This window comes from Corvus kubaryi, unplaced genomic scaffold (assembly GCF_017639235.1).
Source record: "Corvus kubaryi isolate FWS band 111438036 unplaced genomic scaffold, C.kubaryi_AGA036_p1.0 37387, whole genome shotgun sequence".
Taxonomy (NCBI): Eukaryota; Metazoa; Chordata; class Aves; order Passeriformes; family Corvidae; genus Corvus; species Corvus kubaryi.
Window position 1 is genome coordinate 4,487,297 of NW_024581129.1, and position 22,266 is coordinate 4,509,562.

At 43.1% G+C, this 22,266-nt stretch overlaps 1 protein-coding gene across 4 annotated transcripts in view; it reads right to left on the reverse strand.

Annotated features, from left to right (window-relative positions):
* MAD1L1 (mitotic arrest deficient 1 like 1) overlaps positions 1 to 22,266 on the reverse strand; it is a 348,924-nt gene that overhangs the window by 192,885 nt on the left and 133,773 nt on the right. For 3 of the 4 annotated variants that reach the window (XM_042037256.1, XM_042037260.1, XM_042037259.1), the window contains one exon: positions 13,612 to 13,752. In XM_042037256.1, the coding sequence (XP_041893190.1) occupies positions 13,612 to 13,752 (141 nt within the window). Of the gene's footprint in view, positions 1 to 13,611; positions 13,753 to 15,117; positions 15,193 to 22,266 lie in introns of those variants that run through there. The other variant, XM_042037258.1, reaches the window with a different exon arrangement.

Here is a 22,266-nt window from a genome sequence, read left to right on the forward strand (position 1 = left end):
ATGACATGGGCAGTCATAATTTACAATTACTATATTTTACCCCATCAGGTTTGCACTACAAACAGATTAGAGACAGAATTTGCCTGAAGTTTAAGGGAAAAAGACTGGAGGGAGAAAAACCCAGAGGTTAACAATCTCTCTATCCAAAGACATTCCTCACACTGAAAAAATTAAAAAAACCTCCAAGATTCCAACTGGAAGAAAAAAAAAGTGTAAAATACCCGCAAAGAAAATCAAACATCCCTGCACACCATGGTCATGCTCCTGTAACTTCTTACAAGAGGAACAAAACTCTTCTACTTTTATTTGAGAATTTATTCAAAATAAATAAATCCCAATGGAATTTAGGCACACTGTAGAGGCTCCAGCAAAAATCGTAAAAAAAGCAAGCAAACTAAAAAGATCCTTTCTTGGCATGCTCTTGAAAAAAGGATTCACCACATTTCTGATTGACTGCCACTGTGGTTTAAATGAATCAGCTATAAATAGGCAGCAAATGCAAGGCAAGCACTTGAAGGGAACAGCAAGGGGGTTTTTTTGTTTTCTCTTGTTATTGCTTAATGGTCTGTTGGGAAGGAGGTGGCTGACAAGGTAGAAGAAATATGGTAAAAATATAAAGAAACCGAGAAAGGGTGTGGGAAGGAGGGATAAGGAGACAAAGACATACCAATGCAGGGAATGCGCAAATACCTTTCTGCCTCTGGTTTTCCGGAGGAGTGCATGATCAGGGATGGGAACAGGCACACAGACTTGGAGCTGGGGATGCCCTGAAGGTCCCCTCACAGCCACAACTTGGAGAAGGCTTTTATGTTATCAGTAACTGCAAAGTCAAGCTTCTGTGGGCCACTTTGGACTTTTCTAGTAACTAAAATTAGTTACTAGAAACTAACTAACTAGAAACTAACTAACTAGAAATCTCTAGTCTTTCTTACATATCAGATTCAACATATGAAGTGCAGCCATTAAAGAAAAGCACTGGAAGTGTTTCTGCAGCCCTCTTGTGTCAAGAGCCATCCAAACCAGGAGTGGACTCAAAACAAAGTTAAGCAGCCATCCACATCATAACAAAAGTGAAAATACTCCTGTCAATGAGCAGCAGAGCTGGAGGAATCTGAATCACATCCAGACAGGATCCAGTTTCTGGAAAGCATTTGCAGGGAAATTTCTAATAAACTACTTTTTAAATATTGAATAATTGCTTCTAAAAATAGCTGGAGCTTATTTCACAGCTCTTGTTCCAACTGTCTGCTCACTCTCCTCCTCCCTCCCACAGCTAGTCTGACTGCCCACAACATCCCCAGTCTCCAGCTTTCTGGCATCCTTTTTAATTACTCCTCTTAATCTTGTGCTCCTTCTTTCAAGCCTGAAGAAGGCTCTCACAGAATCCAAGGAGCAGAAAACCTTCTGGTTTCCCTTCCCAAGGAGTCTGACTAGCTTTAAAGATCTTCTCTACTCCTGCAAAGTATTTCCTTGCAACTCCATGGCAGATCTTGCCAGTGAGCAGCCCAGGACCTCCTCAGAGCCTTCTCCTCTGTGGGGATGGAGGCTGATCCCATGTCAGCTCTGCACAGATTTACTGCTTTCTCAAAATTAATTGGAACAGAAGGGACCATTTCCATATGTTGCTCCATCAGTGCTGCTCGGTTTTGGGCTGAAAGGATTAACTCCAGAGGGAGCACTGCAATTTCATCTTAGCCGTGGTCCATTTGTTTCCCTTGGCCCTTCTGCTGAGACTGCCAAAGATGCCAGACAGGATATTTCCGAGATGTGGGTGTTTATCTTCTCTTAGTGGACCAAACAGCAACTTATTTCAGGAAACCAATCCAGCAACTCACAATTGCTTCTTGTTCCAGCAAATTCAGCCTCACAAGGCAAGAGGTGAAAGTGCCTGATGGTGCCATTAGAAACCTTTGAGTTTCCTCGCTCCTGAATGCCTGTTGAGCAAAACTGTGCTATAGAAACATGAGAGATCTCCATTGGGCAGGGGAAGGGAGTCAAAACATGTGCCAAAATAATCTCAGTTATTTGCTCCTGCCACACAGCTACAGGCTGTATTGAACCACTCCTCCATGGCACAGTGGGATGCTCAGGGCTAGGAGCTCTGTTCCAGAGGCTCCTGGTGGCTCCATGGAGCATGACAGAGAGCTCCCTCACGAAAATACTTACAAATAAGAATTGCCAACACTTGTTTTTTTAAGCTTCTTTTCATGCTTCAATTTTCTTTCTTCTTAACCAAGCAGATAAACATCTACACACATTTACCTGTGCCTAAAAGCGCCTGACCCCAGGGCAACACCAGCTTGCTTGTCCAAGGTTGATACATGCCAAAACAGTGATTCACTCTCTGTGCAAGAAGCCACAGAGGAAGGGTACAGAAATGTACATTTGCTGTAGGAGTGGCTGTATTTGTGCCATGCAGCAGCCTCCAGATATTCATGAAGACTTGAGTGTGACCTTTCCTTTTCTCAGTCCCCTTTGCTGGTCAGAAGAAAAAGTGTAATCCAAAGAGCAAGTGGAATGTAACAGAAGATAATATCCACAATACTTGCAGTAATGTGTACAGTGTCAATGGGCTGGAGGAATGGGGTACAATGACTGTGGATCTCGCCTGGCCTAAATAAAAAGATGCTCATTATCCTGAAAGGAAATGCCACTTAGGAACGATAAGGTCATGCTGCACAGGGAAGATAAATGTCATTTCTCTACACCGCAGTGATGGTCTCACCTACTGTCTTCAAAAATGGACCTAAACAGCAAAGCAATAAAAAGCCTGTAGAATTAGCCTGGGACATTATTGTTTTGAGAGCGTAAAATCACTCATCTAGAGCTCTTTAGACATGCTTTCCTAGGAACACTTCTATATGTGTACACGTGCATTTACATTGTGCCTTTTGGGAGTAATAATACATGAAAATAATTAACCAACACTTTCAAACAAGCTTGGGTGTGTTTGGTACCACCTTTGTCAAAAGAATTCGAGACTCACCATGTATTTTATACAGCTGTACACATTCCCAGGAATTAAATCCATCTGCATAGGTAGTTTTGCATTCGTCACAGGCCCCCCCCAGGCAGCCTCTGCCAAGCACAATGAGCAGCTCTAAATAAATACCATCCATAATGCCAACAACTTCTCTCTTTTCAGCAGCTCTGTGGGCTGCCATGCTGCAGCTGAGAGACAATTAAGTACACTCAGATGATCTTTAAGCACACAGTACAGAGCAATTCCCTCGGAGCAGGAAGGGCAGCATCCATCCCCTCCGAGCAGGAGCAGCACTGGGGGGTCCAGGGAGCTCCAGCCCAGGCCCTTTGAAGAAGGGATGTCTCATTTCAGCACTCTGCAAGTGGGGGGCTTCTGCCCCTTCACACCCACACGTGTGCAAGGCAAATAACTGATGAACATTAGTCACTGCTTGCATGGTCCCACCTAGAGGAACAGGGGCTGCCTCTGCAGACATCACTCCTGCTGTCCCTATCACCTTCCTTCATGCAAAAGGCCACAGAATGCTTCAGAAACCAGCACCTTATTTTGCCAAGGTGGAACTAGATCCATGGAGGTCAAACAAGCACACACTTTATCTCAGTATTTGAGATATCAGGGGGCTCATCTATCCTAAGGCTGCATTTTTCACTAATGAAATGACCTATTATAAACCAGAAAGTGAAGAATTCTGCATCCATAAGTTAATAAAACTGAGAGTACTCAGAATAGAATTGCCAAGGGTAGGGCTGGTAAAAACTATCTTAGCAATAATACCTACCCACAAAGATCACTGGTTTAGGGTCTGTGCCATCAGGTCAGTTCCCAAATGCACTGCACAGCCTAGATTTTATGAAAAATTCAGAGTTTGTGGGTTCTCAAGAAATACTTCAATAATTAATACAGATACAGACACTCATCTTTTCTTTGTGTATATAAATAATGTACAGTGGTAACCTTTATACAAAGCAGCCTCAAACCCTCTCCCATTACACATGATATGCTACTTAAAATAACCTCTACAAAGTAATGACTCTGTTCATGTTTATGGTTACTGAATATCTCACTGGGCTTTTACACACCATTAATACCATAACAGGTAATCTTTCAAGCTTCTTATTGATTTCCTTTAAAAATCAAAAGTATTTAGGTTTAGCAACTCTTCCAAGAATCAGCTTCCCAATGATAATGAACTGTTTCTACAATTCTCCGAAAAGAAGCGAAGTCGATGCCACAAAAACGCACGTTTGGGAGTGTGGAACACAGGCACAGGAACACAGAAGAGATAAAAATCTATGTCTTAAGCCACGACTCAGTTCTGTTTTTAATGTGAGCTTGAACACAACTAGAAATCTGAGCGTACATGTGTCAAAGCTGCAGCCATTAGAGCCGTTTAAACAAATTGAAAACATAAATCACATCAATATGTCAAATCGATGTGCCATGCATTTCATAGCCATGATACTGTCACCACAGCTGGATTCATGGCACGTGTGTTCTACAGCACTGCCTGTTTTATTAAACAGCATAAATAAAATTCAAAAGAAAAATGTTGCAACTTGCATTACAGGGAGATTGTGGCTTTCTCTACAACTTCGGACTTTCAGTTTGTTTTGCTGAAAAGCTTTTAGCACAATCAAAGCACATTTGACATTAACACTGATTAAAGCAAATGGATAAATTGCAAAGCCTCTGAGAAAGCAGAATTGTTCCGTACAATTTACCTGGACCACCCCTGAACAGAGAAGATCTATATCAACAGTTTAGTTTTTATTCACAGCATGGTGGGAACTGCTATCAGCTGGGTTTTTCACTTACTCTGCTCCCAGCCTTATCCAAATATTAGTAGGCTGGTCACATTGAAGTGCAAAAGAAAAAGAGAAAAATAAAGAGAAATCCAGGCACCTTCCTTTGAATTCTGTTCACTGTTTTGACTGGCAATGGTGCCGTGCTCGAATTCATGACCTTAACACAAACCAGGCTGAGGAAATGGAGGTGCTGCAGCCTCTGGACAACCCAGGCCATGGTGAAAGGCTGGGTGAACAGATGGGAACAAACAACAGCTCACAACGTGGAGAAGTACTAAGGGTGAACAATTATGGATATTCTGAAACAAAACAACTGCAATTGGCACTTGCATTTAGGCCCCATTCGACAAACTGCTCAGGCACTATGCTGAACCAGGCTTTTTAGACTAATTAGTTCCCTGAAGAAACACCTCTTCTACTGCACGTAATGAAGGCCAAAATAAAGAATCAATGGGCCTCAAAAAGAAAATCAAGACTGCAACTACTGTTGTTCTAATTACCACAATAACCAAAGTATTAAGTGCGTTAAAATGGATCTTATAATCCTTGCAAACTGCAAAGAGCAGGAGTGTTGGGATCCACAAGAGCATGGGAACAAGCTTCTGTTGGTGTTGTTTTCTCAAAGCACTTTTTCTGTTTATATGTTGTAACTATTTGGTAACAGGAGTTCAACAAAACTCTGTAGCTGGACCCCACAGAAACACAGAGGGCACAACTGTGCTGAGCCTATGTGGAGGCTCCACAGGAAACCCTTGGAATCTTTACAGGATGTTTTTAAACAGAAAATAATCATTAAAAATATAATTCACTTTTACAGGTCACCATCATCATGAATTAAAAGATGACACGAAAACACTTACAACTACATACTTTAAATCTTAAATTATGCAGAGATTATGCAATTACTCTGAAATGAAACACTACAAATCACAGAATTCAAATCCAATGATTATAAAAATCAACAAATCTCAACAAGTTCAGAACATCTCAAGACTCCCAGACAAGAGCTATTTAATGCCATTAATACAACTCAAAGTTAGGGAACAGGTAAAATTTCCATGTAAAACATTATCCTGATGTGTAATTTTAGCTTTTACATTTTGTCAGAAGACATTTATTTCCTTTCTGCCCAAAACTGCTTGGTTTCCATGGGCTGTTAAAGCTTTCATTGATGTGAGGAGGTGCCTAAGTAGCAGTTCTAACAAACAGGAGACGTTATTGGCCTGAGCCTGATTGAGTCACCAATAGACTTCAAAAGGGGTAAGAAGCACTGGCCTGAGAACCCCTCTGGGAAACATAACCTGAACAAGCCCAGCTTCTAGTTTGAAGAGAAACTGGTCAATCCTGGCCAATTCTCCCATTTTCCCAAATTTTACCATTCCTAAAGAGTCAGGCACCAAAACATTTATCTGGTGGCTGAGCCACACGAACATGACCACACACTTCAGGAAACTCTGGGTTGGAAGTGCTCTGGAGAATGCAGCACTGCCTCCATCCCATCAGCTCATTCCAGAAAGGGACCATATACCTTGGAAGCTGTTGGGAAACTTGGACCATTCCTGCCCAAGGCAAACCAGCTGTGTGGCACAGCAGTGACATGGGCTGTACCTGCCCAATCCACACAGATCAGACCAGCACTATCTCAAATCACCACACTTTCCAGCCTGGAAGAGATTCATAGAGGTTAAATCTCCAAATTAACCACAGAAAGCAGTTTGTCCTAATGTTGAATGTTTTTCTAACGTTGCTAAGAAAACCAAAATTCTGCAATTGTGCAGAGCAACACTGGAAAATGGTGCAAGCTCTAGAGGAACTTGCCCAGCAACCTCTCTACTGCCTCCCATCCATCCCTCCATGCTGCCTGCAGCTGCAAGTGATGGAGACCAACGTGAGAACACACTTTAACTCTTTCAAAGCCTTCCTTTTGAAAAGCTGGAAGCTATCTGTTCCTAACCCATTCCCCAAAGATACTTAATTTGCCTCTGTCTTCTGCCTGAGAGGGAAGAGACATGTCATCACTGCTCTGCCTGTGCCCCAAGTCAGCCCCTGCTCCCCAGATGCAGGAGGGGATTTGCACCACACTGCACAGAAGTTGCTCTTTGCTGTGGATGGAGCCACTGCTCCCACTCCAAACATATTCCTGCTTCCTCCTCCTCCTCAAGCCATCTAATTGCAGAGCCTGTATCTCTCAGCACAGGCATGCAGGCTCTCCAGTGTAAAGCATTTTAAAGCTCTCAGCATCGCATGAAACGCTCTCCCCTGCTCTATTGTGGTAAATATGACTCATAACTGCACCTCAGTTATCAGCTCTTTCCAATACATCACTAAGAAATAACCCAATTTTAAATCTTCTGTAGGAATTTAGACACAGTTCATCTGTTTCTCATGTTTCCTATAGGCAGGGACATCTGAAGCTAATCCAAATTCCTTAGGTCAAGCCTCTTTTGTGCTTGGTTATTCATAACACCACCAGAAGAGGCTATGGGAGGATTTGTTCATACCAAGAGCATTTTAAGTGGAGCATTGTTGGGAAGAAGGGAAAATCTTTCTGTTGCTGGCACCTATCAATCTGCCAGGGCTGAAGTAAGTACTTAGAGCCTGAGTACAAGAGCATTCCCACATCCTCTGAGCATCAAACCTGGACAGCAGAACAGTCTCACCTAGGCTGGGTGTGCTTCCTGCAGGCTGAAGCACTCAGCCAGCTGAGTCCACCCTGAACTCCCTGCACTGCTAGCACAGGTGATTGCTTACATTTATCATTACTGCACATCTTTACATAAGAGAGTCAAGATGTGACCCAGCAAGAGAACAAAGGGCACAGCGTCACTGACTGCATCTACACCAGGAGTGTGACTTTCAGCAAGAGGTGACAGCAATGACAATTGTCTACCCCTGTCCTTACTGCATTCAAAGTGAGCGCAGCAGAGCTGGAAAATGTTTTTCTGTCCATGCACTTCAATATGCAGCCAAGAAGTGAAAGTGTCCTTGAGGCTGCTGGTTGATTTGCAGCTGGGGGTATTTTCCTGGGGGCTTGTCTATAAGGCAGCTTTTCACAGACTAGAGAAGTTGTGCTAGTTAATGATTCACCCTATGCAAGCTGGTGACAGGACATTCTCATTCCTGAGAATGATGGAGGTTGCTTCCAGTTAGCTGTGGTCCCTGGGAACTGCTGACTTAAAGCCATTCTTAAACTGTCAGAGCATCCACACACTAAAAATAGCTGCAAAAATCTCCCTGTAGCGAAAACAATGTTGGCTTGTGCAGAATATCTCCAGTGTAAGGAAGTGCCATGGACCGCTCCTCTCGATCAATTACTGACTTTCAGGACAGATCCAAAATGAGGAATCTCCTCAAAAAAAATTAAGAGCAACTAAGTTTTAAAATCTAGTTTGACCAAACAAAAACTCTCAGATACACAGAGACAGGATCTGCTGCAACATCAATTAGTTTTAAGAGTCACTGTCCTTGCAGAGGGCAGGGTCTGTCACCTTTAACAAATCATTAAACCTCTTGGTGACTTGGCTTCCTCATTTATATGATGATTATTTGCCAGGTGTTCTCCCAAAGCACAGCCACTGGCAGGTGTAAAAGGGAGGGGAGGAAACTAATGACTCACTGACTCAATAAGGTCACTCAGGTCTGGAGGAAGATGAAACACGTGACATAACAGAGAACCCAAGATAATCCATTTTGCAGGACTGCCAGAGAACACAGGCCTGACCTACTCTCCTTTAGCAAAGAAAAACCAAATGCAAGGGACCACAGTGGTTCCTGGGAAGGCTCGAGTCTGCCAAGAGATGCCAAAACATTTGGGTTCAAAGTGCTATTTCGACAAGGTGTTTGCTTTGTCAGAAGATGATGTTCAGCCCTGTGACTGCTTCAGCAATCAGTGGGAGCTGATGCGTGGAGCATCTCAGCACCATCTCCAGGGAGTGCCTGTTCTCTCCCACGAGCCACGGATAAGATGCTACAGTGACAGCAGAAGTCTGGGCAAGTGAAACATATGCCATTCTGGAGTGGCAGGAAAGCTCTAGTGATTCCAATTTGCTCCTTATGGACATCCAAAGTGAGCAGAGTAATCATCTCACTGCTTCTTAAACTTGTCACTGAGCAAAAAAAGGTTGGATGGCAGCAGAGAGGTAAAGAAAGGAGGCAGGAGAAACCTGAAAATTAAAACAAACTCCTCTGTACCTTGCACACATGGGAGGAAACATCTCTGTAAAGTTCCCATCACCACAGAAGTCCCTTCTGCCGTGTAAAGGAGCAATCCACCTTTGAGGGGGAGAGGAAATATGGCAAAGGAGCAAGATAAACACAAAGCGTGGATCAAAGGGAAAAAAAAAAAAGAAGGCAAAAAAAGTGAAAAAGTGCTGATGGGGGAAGCTTGGTGAAAGACAAGGAAGAACTGTTAGCTGCTCAAATTAACATTTTAATGCATTCACCGTAAAATTTAAGCACTTTAAGCACTGGGGTGGCTGCTGAGTAAACCCCCTTCTCAAGGAGCAGATTGGTGACTTAACAGCACAAAATCAGCAACATCCAGGTTTCACCATCAGCAGATGCAGTGCAGTTATCAGGGGCAGATAATGCCACAATATTTGGTCAATGAGTTTTGAGGTCACCAGCAATGCCCGTGATGGCACAAAAACACAGAACATATGGCATTTGGTGTGCTGAAACTGTCAGACTCAATTAACTGATTAGAGTACATATGGTGCTCACAGACAGGGGAAATCTCTCAATGTAAAAGATGCTGGAGACCATTGAAGGTGTCAGCATGAGTCTTCCTTGCAAATCTCTCTTCATTAAAGTTTCATATGGAGCCAGGAGTGTTGTAATAAAATCATTATTAATGCAGTTATATTTATGATTATCTCCCTTTTGTGCAGCTGGATTTAACTTTTCAAACACTAAACTCCACATCAAAGCTTTTTCACAGGAGCTGCTGCATGCACAGAAGCTTCTTTTTGTCATGTTTACCTCGAAATCAGAAGTAATGAGAGCTAAGGTAGTAAAAGTTAACCAAGATTGGCCAGAAAACTATAAATGTGACCAGTATCAAAACAAAAGTTCACTCTGCCATAGAAATACAGTTACAATTCTGTGAAAGTATTTATAACAGGCTGGCAAAGGACAAACTCATTCCCTCTCCAGTTCCAAAACACACTTTTAAAAAAGATGGTGAGTGACACTTCATTAACCATGTGAAATGGGCTGACACAGCCTGCTTGCTTTTCCAGCCACCATTTCAGATGATGCTTTTCTTTGCATCTCTCCGTGCTTTACATTCAACACTCAGTAAATGCTTCCTTGAACCTCTCCAGCCACATCAGCCCTGTGGAGTGGGGGGCTGGGCTGGGGGCAGGCAGCTCTGGGGAGGAGAAAGCAACTGCTTGTCTGTATGCTTGCATGTCCATGCATTACAGACCCAGCTTTTCTCATACAGCATTATCAGTGAAGGGGATTTAAAAAGTTCCCCACCTGCCTTTCTTTGCCTTCCAGTCCTCTGCCCCATCAGGCTCTGACAGTAGTGGTTCTTCTGCAGCATCACCTCTGAAATGATCTGGGATCAAAGCAGCCTGCTGTATCCCAGTTTCTGGAAGGTGCCTGTAATCCAGGTGATGTCTGATGCAGACAGTGCAGTGCTCCCAGCAGCTCTCCTGCCCAGCAAGGGCTGGGGCACAGCTCCCTGTGTCCCCTAACTCCATCCTCCCAGCAGACATCAACCCTCACACACAGCCCCCTCCAGAGCTTGCACACTCCTCTCACATTCCCTGTGCTCTTTTAAGCAGCTTCCCACTTCCATTTGCACACCCAGCAAAGGACCTACCTGAGACCTCATCTCCCTAATGAGTTAAAAGCTGTTGTCTCAGCCCAAAATCTTCCCAGTCCCACACTACTTCCTCCTCTCTCTTACTGTATTATCTCTATCACTCCACCTTAACCAGAGTTTCCTGACTGCTGCTCAAATGGATGGAGAAATCTCTCTTTCCAGAGTAAGGAAAAGCCCCTGTTAAGAACCTCCCTTTTTCCCCCCTCTGTGTTATGTCAGAGGTGGGTTGCTGGTAACAGATTTGGGCAGCCAGAAGAAACAAGAAAAAATGAAACTATTAAGGGGTTCTCTTCTCAGAGATTTTGTTAAATTAAGTGAAAGATTTTGTTAGAGTACTCTGTAGCAAAGATTTAAAAAAAAAAAAGGGGAAAAATGTGATAAAAAATCAGAGAGGACAGACATGGTTCATAGTGCAAATGTTAAGATTTATGAATAAAGCTGAAGGGCAGAACCCCCCAAATATAATACAGGAGGATGATTTACCTTAGGCCCTTCAAGGGCTTTTTTAAACTCCAGAAGCTCCTGGACCACAGCAATACCTGGAGCCTCCCCAGCAGTGCTGGAGCACACAGGGACTGTGTCCCACTGTCTGCTGGGTGCCAGAGGCTCCTCTGTGGGCATCACTGTGAGTATCCACAGCAGCACATCCCCTGCTAACAGGTGATCTTCCTTGTTTCCCACACTTCAACCATCCCAGCCTTCCAAAAATGCCAGCCAGACCTTTTCAGCTCAGGTCCATCACTGCCCTCTGCAGCTGCCCCAGGCCTCCCCTGGATCTGTCTGGAGTAGCTGGGCACCGGTTGCTTTGCTGCCATGGGCACGATGCTCCCAGGTGAGCCCTCCTGGTTCTCCCTGCTCCTCCCCAGCTGCCTGTGTGCTGCCCTTCCCAGCCCATCCACACCAGAGGCTCCCAGAATGCTCCAACCCTTCTGCCACACTGATTTAAACACGCTGAAATTCCCTTTTCCCTCTCTCCTCACCCCCCTACAGAGGCTGTTTCTGCCGCATCTCAAACAACTAAGGCTCCAAGGTGCCTCATCCCAGCAGTCTGCTCTGTTTGTGAGCTGAGTCATGCAGGTGTCAACATTTCCAAACCTCATGGGGAGGCTCAGCAGAGTTGGGAGGGTGCAGAGCATTAAGTGAGATGTTATTAATAGCTGCCATCGACCATCTCGGCAGCTTTGATCTACTGGCAGCTGATTACAGCTGCTGCTCCTGATGATGAAGCACCAGGGGTCCTGCCTGTACCTCAATTTCCCTTTCCAGTTTCCCAATTTTTACTGGAACAAAACACTTTCCCCCAAAATTTCAAAACAGATGGGATTCAGCAGCCAACACTGCAGTCAGAAAGGCAAACACAATCAAGCTGAAGTGTAAAATTTTACTTTGTGAGGAAACTATCAGGTCTTTGAATCCTGCTTCTAGCAAAGTCTTTGAAAGGCTTAGAGGTTGACATCACACACAACAAACCTCCAGAGAACACAGCTCCTTTCTGAAATTTTCCATGTAGCCCTTAATCCATATCCATGAAAATAAACTTAGAATTTGTTCCCTATAAATAATTAAAGGAGTATAACCAAATTGTTCCCATACTCTTCCATGCTTTCATCTGAAGAAGAAAAGATAATTTACTATTGCCTGAAGACAGCACACCTGACATATTCAAGGAAACAATTCAGAAAATCTCCCTGCAACAACCTAGAGCCACTGTTGGGAGCAACTAAGGAAGCAGGATAAAATAGCCACCTATCCCTTTATGTCAGCATCATTTAATCCTGCTCTGTCTGCTGGGAAGCAATACAATGTTCAAAAGACAAAATAGACAAACATTCCAAGGCAGATGAATTCAGGCAAATTTCCATTTTATCTGGTGTTACCAGCTAACTTCTTTACCAGCTTGCCCAAAACTTTGCAGAATTCATTTTCTGCGAAACAGCAATGAAATGGATCTGCACCAGGACACTGATCTACACCACATTGTGCTGTTCTAAGGATTTAAAGATCACTGGAGCCAGTACTGCCTGAAGTAAGTCCCCATCTCCCAACACAAGGAAAGAGCATTTTTAAAGATGCCAGAAACAGCAGTTTTGTGCAGAGTGAGACAACTCTATGGCTTGAGCATGAACCCAAGGAGCAATTTCTACCAGTCTACTCCAGTTGAGTTATAGCCTCTAAATTGACATGATAAGGGAATTAGACATGAAGAAAAACTCACATACTTATGACTATTGTAAAGCCTAATGTAATAAAACTGCCAAGCTTTAAGGACACAGACATATTCAAAGTATTTCAACTCATCACCACAAAGCCCATTCCACTAAGAACAACAGAAGGGAGGAACAATTTGGCTGATGCAGGTTAACATTTAGCTCACCACAGTCACATTTCAGATTCCAAATTTTCAAAAAGAGAATTAAAGATAATATAAGAATGCCTTTAAGAGATACTTCTACCTTTGGACAGAATGGTTTTCTTTCTTAGAGAAAACCTAGTAAAAAGCACTTAATAGTGACCAGAAATCTGGGGTTTTCAGGCCTAATGTCAAGAAGTGAAGAATTTACAGCAAACACATACTTTACTTCTTCAACCCTTAAGTAAAGCTGTTGTAGGCACAAGTGGCTTACTCTGTACAGAAGAGCCTTGATTACACATGTGATAGAGTGAATCCCTTTCACTACACCACAGAAGACCCCACACCTGCTACCCCTTCACTTCCCCTTAACCACAACCCTTTCACCACAGGGAGTGGTTGTCCCTCCAGCCATGCAGTGCAGCACAGCACACTCAGCACACCCAAAGATGATTATTCTTGGCTTCTGCCAGCTTCAGCTGCAGAACAATAACTCGTGGCTCTTATTGATCCTGGAATTTCGAAGCACGAACATCGCAAATCTGGCTTCTACAAGAGCAGATCCCATCACCAGGCAATTCAATCTTGGAGGTCTCAACTCCTTCACCCCTGGGGTTAGAGCAGGATGCTGCTTTATTACCTCCATCTCGGTGTTGTGAGCGTGCAGCTTCTGCACCATGTCCTCGGCCTCGCGCATGCGCCGGCTCAGCTGCGGCGAGTGCTCCACCGGGGTCAGCTCGCTGTCGTATGACTCCAGGATGGCCCGCATTCCATCGCGCTCCTGCCGGGAACAACAGCAAAAACTTTCAGGGATAAAGCCTCTAAATGCCCTCCCTGCCAGGAACAACAGCAAAAGCTTTTAGGGATAAAGCCCCTGGCCACGCTCCGAGGAGAGCCTTCTACATTTTTGCCCACTCTTCTTTTACGCGGCAACTCAACTCTGAGGGATGTACACTCATCATCTTCACATCAGCATCAAGGCACAGACGGACACACAGTTCTAATAAAATAAATGTTGCTGCTGTGAAGACTGAAAAATTAGACTGTCTTGTGTCTATAAAACCCCATACCCTTTGCAGGAAAGCAATATGCAGACACTCTAACAAGCAGATGGCAACTGAAAACAGAGCCTGCCTAGAGACACTCTTCTAATTCAACATGGCTGAATGGGTTTCCTCAGCAAAATATTTAGTGTTGTACTTGACATTTTTCCTGCCAGAGTCTCAGCAAAGAAAGAACAGAATTGTCACAACAGAAATGAAACAGATTTGACATCGAACAAAGTGGCTGAGAGCAAATATCCTCAAAATGGTATCTGACTTATCACTTGTTAGATGCTGCAACACTCTGTGCTTGTAACAAACATTTTTTCAGAGGTTAATGTCTGGCAGACTGTGTTTGGCTCACTTCTCTATCTGCTGGCAATTATAACCAGGCATTTGCAGAGAAAGACAAACAGAAGGATCCTTCTCCCCTCCCTGAGAACGGCTTCTCAACTATAAGGCTTGGGCTCAGAGCTAAATGTAAAACTTTTTGTGTGGGGTCCTGGCTGAAGTATTCCTAATGCTTTCCCAGCTTCAGACAGCACCTAATGCCTCCCTCCAAGGCACTGATGGAGAAGAAGAATGGGGACAAAAGGAAAATTTCAAGAAGTCAGGTGTGTTTAAGGAGGTTACTGGTTACACTGCAATATGCACACAGGGATACAAAGGTTATCTCCTCGTTCCAAACCTAAAGGCCAAATCCTGAATGTGGATAGCAAGTGTCCATGTGGCAAGGGAAGGAACATTGAAATTCAAGGTGTGACAGCAAGACTGGGGGCACTGCCAGAGGTACAGTGTGTTCAGAGCATGTCATGGACTGAAAGGTCAGCCAAGATAGTTGGGTTGGTCAGGAGGTAAAAGGACACCAAGACCAAAGGACAGCCTGGGGCTACAGGAACTGGGTTAATAACATTATAAAGAAAGACAGGTTTTAACATAAATAGTACCAGCAGCTATTACCAGCTCCTAGCCCAGATTTGACTGAAGAGAAATATACTTTTCCAGGGAAACAGTTTTGCCATAGTTTAGAATTGTTCATCTGACAGACATGTGAAAGGAAATCCACGTTACTGAAAAAGAAGAAAACCCAAATGCAGCCACACCTGCCTTGTGATGAACTTGTTTAGCAGAGAGGCAGCAGGACAGGATCTCTCCATCCTCCTCTTCCCCCTCCAGCACCCACAGCATCACCCAGTCTGCCCAGCACACACTCCATAAGGCAAACTGCTTTTGCTCAGGAGATGAATTCCATTCCCCATTTACAGCCAAATCACTTTCTAGAGCACAGAAGAGAACATAATGACAGCATTTAGTGAAGGTGTTGGTTTGAGCTTTGCATGTTGTTGCAATTAGATTTGCAATTACAGCATCCTCTCTCCTTCTCTGCTCTCCAAGCTGCTCTGCTGTCCTCATTTTCTCCTAAGCATCTTTCATCCATGTGATAATTTACCACTGCTATGTTTCTCCATTACAGCAGGGGCAGTCCCAAAATCCTTGGTGTTTTTTCAAAAGCAAACAGGACCCCTGGCAACTCCCACCACACTTGGCTTCCAATTAATTGCTGAACATGAGGTCATTTGAGTCATCCCCATCAAGATCCCAGCAGCTCCCTGGGCTGTTGAGCTGCAAGGAGGACAAACTCCAGCTTTCATGTGAGCATGGGAAAACTGCATGGGAGCACAACCAACCCTACAGGCTGCCTTTTCCCCTAAAATCAACTACAGCCCTTGCCCTTCAAAGCATCTCTCTGAAATGAAGAGTAAACTTCTCAAGAAAAATCACACATGGTAAACACAGCAGAAGCTGTATTATAAAAAAAAAAAAAAAAGTGCTGAAAAGCTGAACTAAAGGGTGGCACAATTAAACACTTGATCCTGGAGTTTACTTATCCTCTTTAATTATTTCTAAATATTAATACTGTTAGTGAAATCAATTCTCAGCTTCCAACAAGTGGTCCCCAGCTCCATTTTTTAAATTTCTCCCCATCAAGAGCACTTATTGAAAGCTTTTCTCCCGCTCCTAAAGATCTTGTTAGTTTGGCAGGAAACAGAAGTTCTTGTTGAAAAGTCCTCTGTCTAAAAAGATTCTCTAAAATGTAATCCTAATTTAGTAATTGCTGCAGTATTTCCTCATTCTTCACGACCCATCAAAATCCTCCCAAGGCATTTTCAGATGCCCTTTCTAACCTTATTCTAATACAGCTGCTTTGCTGCTTCCTATCTGGAGAGTATTCATCAGAATTACTAAAAAGCAGTTCCTCTGGGAATTTCCAAAATTTACCCATCACAGGGTAAACCTCTGCTAACTCACCATGGCCCTACCCTGGCACAATTCCAGGTGCTCTTCACCTTAACCAGTTTTAAGTCAACACCCGAACAGAGATGCAGCTCATTCCAAACATGCCCTAAATGCAGAATAATAATCTTGATGTTCATTATAAACCTAGGAAATTAATGCCCTACAGCAAACCCTGGTGCTGCAGCTTGCAGCTGTGTTTGAGGAGATGTAAGTTTGAAAAAGAGGAAGGATAGTGATTTTTTTCAAAGGTTGAACAGTTTTCCCTTCCTTCTGCCAGCACCAGCCCATTCATCAAATAAATATTCCTCCTACTATTGCATAAGTAACTAAGAAGAAAACACATTTTATAATTTTAACCAGAAACTAGAGCTAATCTCTTGGAAATGTGCTATGGGAAAGAACAGGATGGCACCTCTGCAAAATGCCACCCCTAAGATGAAGCTTCTCCCCATTCCTCCCACCAGCTCCTCTACTCCCCTCTGTGTAAAACCAAAACTTGACCTGGCTGACAAGCATCTTGAAGCTCAAAGAAAGTCCCTTTCTGCAGCCTTCACACTTCAGAGTGGTTTAGAAACAGCAGGAATATAAGTGGGCTCGTTCAGGACTTGTGGTTTAATTTTAGGGAAAGGCCTGAGAAGGGCTCACATAAGCACCATCATCATCATCACTGCAACCACCACCACCCAAGTCACTACAGCACTGCACATCACAGGGGCAGCCCACAGATACCTGCAACTGAGGAGCACCAGAGCCTGGGTATGGGAAGCAACTGAACAGTAAAACATAGCCAAAAAACCATAAAAAGGTGTCTGACCTTATATACATACATATAAGTTCAGGCCCTTCTGCTGCTGCTGCTCGTTAGCCCCTCTTCAAACACACACACCCCCCATTCACCACAGACTTTCTAATTAGTTGAAGAAAAGAAAAATCAATAAGAAAGAAATTAAAGTTACAAATCTAACTGAAGTCAGTCACACACCCAGGGAAAATGTGTTCCTGGGGTAAAGTTTATCTAGTGTCATAATTTTATTGAAATCCTATATCTTCCTATTGACTTTTATCCTTTCAAGCTGGATGCCAGAGTTATCATTATTAGAGTCTCAGTGTTGCTCGCAGGGCTGAGGTTTGAGGTGGCTTTTTTATTTTTTTTCCTTTTATAAACAAGCTGTAATTGTCTGGTTTATTGATCAATAAATCTTTCAACTGCCTCTCTTCACCCCGCTCCTGTTCTGGTGGGTCTCCTGCACCGTTCTCTGCAAGAAAATATAGGGCTGTTGTTTTTTAAAGAACAGATTGTTTTGTCATTAGCAATGAGAGAGTGGGAATTGTGCCGGTCAGTTCCAATAATGGCTTCTTAATGACAGAGTCTAGTCACAGTAAAATCTGCTTTATTTCCACACGAGTGAACTCTGACTATTAATACACAGCCCAACGGCACAGCTCGCTTGCTCTCTCACTTCTGCACGGGTTAGAGCCTGGCAGAGGAGACAGACTCTGTACAGTGGAATCAGAATGATATTTCCCACTTGGAGCTTTTTTGATGGCACAGAAATATTCCAAGTATTACATCAGCTTTTTGTTCAATTAATGATAATTTTTGGGGAATGTTAATAGGCTGCTTCATTATCAGAAATCAGTGGCAAGATTTCTTCCCCCCCCTCTTCATCTCCAGACTCCTAAATCCAAATTAGTAATAATAAGGGAAAGTTTCAAGACTGAAGAAAGATATAGAGCTTCAATATCAAACAGATGCTATTTGCAATCAGGTATAATTTAGCTAACTCTTTCTTGTAAAAACACAAATAAAAGAGAGAGAGGACTGTGTAACACAGGTCTGGGCTTTCTTGCTTTAAACTCATATATAGAAAAAGGGAGATGGTAAGTGGGGCTTGACCAGATGTTTAACATCAGTAAAATTAGTGGGAGGCATCGAAATACAAACCAAAATATGGTTAGAAATAACTGAAGAATACTTAAATATATTAGACTGTGTCAGGACCTATTGACAAAACATATTCTTAGGTTACTTAATAAAATTAATCACATTAATCTCTGGTCCATGAGCAAATATCCTTGAGGAACTCACAAATGGCAAGACAGCAACTGAAAATAGGACAGAGGAACAGACCCAACCTTTTAAAAGAAGGATGGAGGAGAAGATACAGACTCTGGCAATTATAAATCACTTCAATATTTTGGTATCTCATAAAATACTTGAAAAAAACATTAACAATCAAATTGCAAGCAGCTAAGAAGAATTAAGGACAAGAAACAATCAACTGAGCCTTAATATGAATAATATCAAAACAGTCTAATGTCCTTCTTTGACAAGTAAATTGTCTACTGAATAAAGGCAAATAATAAACGCGATAAATCTTAACTCCAGTGATGTGTTTATCAAAGAAGAGAATTACAATTCAACAACATCTCTGTAATTTGGAGGAATGAGTTTGCATCAGGGTGATGAAAATCACGGAAACAAAGCACAGAATGTTGTGTGGCAGCAGAGCCACCAGGCACCATGAACAGGCTGCAGCATCAGGGGGAATCTGCCTCTTTCCCAGAGCTCCCTGTTTGCACCCTCCTTATGGGAAACACATGCAGCCCTCTTCAGGCTCAGCAGGATGCAGGGAGATGCCCTGTACCCCACAGACAAGCATTAACCAGGGAATGTGAACAGGGATGCTGACATCTAACAGGTTCTGCCCCAGTCTGAGGGCTGGAGGGATTGATAAGGGACTGATAAACTGTTCAGCCCTACTTTAGGAATAAAGCTGTGTTCAAGTCCTATTGCTTTATGGAAAGCGTAGGGGAAAAAGCAACAACCAAGTGACAGCAAAATGCAGGAAGCACCAGGCCTGCAGGGAGAGCTGGGGCTAAGACACATTGGGTCAGACTTTGCTCTTATGGGAGCCACATCCCTCAGCTCCCTCCTGGAGCCCTGCTAATTGGCACAAGACCTGATGGACTCTTCCAGAACGAAAAGCCCAAGAGTTCTCAGCTAACAAAACCAGCAAAAGTTAAATTACCAGAAACTTCTCAACCCCTCCTTGCCTTCAGCAGCATCTATGATCACCAGAAGGAAAATGGTTCCCCTTCCTCTTACCACCCTCATCTTCCATACAAATCATCTTTAAACCAAAATTTTCTACTCCCAAGCCTACAAATAGCTTCCTTCTCAGCTGCAGCCATTTCCCAACATTTCTCTCCGTGGCTGACCTATTTTCACATTACTTTGCTAATCAGAACTGACTGCAGACACATATGTATACACACACCATTGACTTTCTACTCAAGACCTCAATTAAAACACCATTTACAAAAAAAAGCCTGTTAACTTCATAAAAATAAAAACATCCAGCAGATTTCTCTACCCTTGCACTGACAAGACCATTGAGAAACATTTTTTTAAATATCCTTAGTTCTCAAATGTGACTGTCTATATATCAACCCTCTGCTTGTGTTTTTGCCCCTCGAGCCAATATAAAGCTACTGCAAGAATCTAAAGATGGATTTAACCTATAAAGAAGCCTTTCAGATGTGCTGTGCCCTACAACTAAGGCTTCTCCAAGAAAAATAAAATATTCCTTCTTTTGAAGTCCAAGCACCTCCATCCATGCCTAACAGGAATAGGCTGAGAGAGGTCAGAAAGGCTGATGGGCACAACCACAGGCACACAGCAAACCAGGAATCCCTGTCTGTCCCATCATCTCTCTGCAAGGGATGGTTTTCATCTGTTTTCTAACACTCTCAGAGCCATTTTCTTGCTCAGAAAGTCAGGTTACCATTCAAGTTGAACAGCAACTTTCTTCCCAGGGCTGGAAGCCTGGAGAAAGCAGCCACCCAGAGAAACTGTGGTGGGAAGAGGACACAATCAGGCAGAGAACACGAGAGAGATGATCAAATACTCATTTTACGTGCCAGAACAAGGCATTCAGAGACACTCCTAGCTTCTCAGCCGTCCATTCTTAAATTTTGGAGAAACTCTGCAATCCCATTGCTCTCCTGGCCAACATTCAGCTGGCAGCTTTAAATGTACTCCTACAAATACCTGTGTATATCTTACATGCTCTTGTATTCCATAGGTTTTCCTCCTGATTTATAGCCCTCCCTTTCTAGCTCTTGTCCCTCTCCTCCAGCACCTCTCTGCAGGGAGCTCAGCTTGCCTTACATCCTGGCAATGGACCAGAGCAAATAAATCCACTGTGACTCCTTTAATCCATCTCTGATAAATCTCCTGCTTACTATCTTCTGGAAAATTGTGCGTGGTCTCTGAAAGCCCCATTTTGCTTACAGCACATCCATATGCCAGCTGACAAGCAATCATACAACTGACACTGCAACAAATTAAATATTATCTGACTAAAATACCCCTGGGGTCCTCTTGCTTCACAGTGAGTTTAACATGTTTAGTTATGTTTCTTAGCCTCCTGCTGCTGTGAAATAATTGTATGATTTTTTCTTCATTTAGCTCCCCTCTACTGGAACACTCACTGCTGCCTGTCTCCAGAGTGAGCCTGCTTTTCTGTCCCAGTGTGTTTGTCATCTCTTCAGTCCAAAAAAACCCACTTTTTCCTACCATTTCTCACAGTCCCATTTGCTCAGGCAGTGGCAATCTTGTGTGTGAAGCTGCCTTATTCACCTGCCTCAGCACAGGGTCACTCACCATCTGGCACCATGTGAAAAACAGTAATTTCTTTTTAAAAAACACCCAAAAAACCTCCAACATACCTTCTTCAACCTAGCCACTAGATTACCATCACTGCCAGAGGGAAAGCATACAGCTGACAAGGAAATGGATTCATCCTTACTTACTGGCAATACAAACCTAAAGTGTTATTCACCTACTCAAAAAAAGGAGAAGAATCAAAAATAAGATAAAGAAGAAAGTTTTTGTGATGGTACATGAGATTTTTATGCTGCCAGTGTTGGCAGTGCATAAAAATTCACCCCTATGTTCATTCCTTACCCTCAGATTTCTTTTCCCTCTTGTCTACTAAGTAACCCAGATACTGGCCTCTAAAGCTCTTAACAGCCAGTTTCCTGCAGTTTCAACCACTTAAATATCATTAACTTGGGAGAAAAGTAAACTGAATTGTGCTCAAAGCCCATGCTATTATCTCTGCAAGAATGAGGAGGGATGGCCCCACCACCTGGGCTCTGCTCCTGGGGTATTTGGGCTGAGACAGAACTGCAACAGGGGGAAAAGCTCTCACATCACATTTTGAGGGGACCAAAAAAAAAAAAAAAAATCAGACAGAAGTTCATCCAATCCACATCACATTCCATTGAACTCAAAAGTAATTCCTTGATCCCCTCATGATGTGTCAACAACTCGAGAAATATGCCAGCTGTGGCTTTTTGAAGAAGGCAAAGAAAAAGGGATTTAAGGTGATGCTTCAGAATATACATCACCTGACTGCTTTATTAGAAAATATTAATAATTTCCCATACTTTACTTAATTCATAAAACATTCCCTCTACTGCCTGCAGGGTATAAAAGATCAGTGATTCCAATCAGAGTTTCACAAAGTATACATCAAGTTATCTCCCAGGCCACCCATAGCATATCTGCATTCTCTTTATAAAGGATTCTCATGGCAGAGGGGACACAGCTCTTGGCCCTTGCAGCCCAGCAGTTCCTCCTTCAGAGCACACACCAGGCAGAGAAGACTGAACTAAGCCTGGAATCTGGCCCAGTGTGCACCTTCCATACTGCATAAACCACCTATAAAGCAAAAGAATACCCAAGTATATTCTTCTTGAAACAGTAATAACCATAAAGTGTCATTTCACACCCAAACCATGCTCCCAGCAATGAAACTGGCCAGATTATTTAATCACACCCAGTGATTTATCCAGGGCAAAGCAATGATAAGCCTTTACTTTAAACTAAAATTCTATGCTTTCCTTGCATGAGGTCAAAACTGATTTTACATCATATGTGTTTC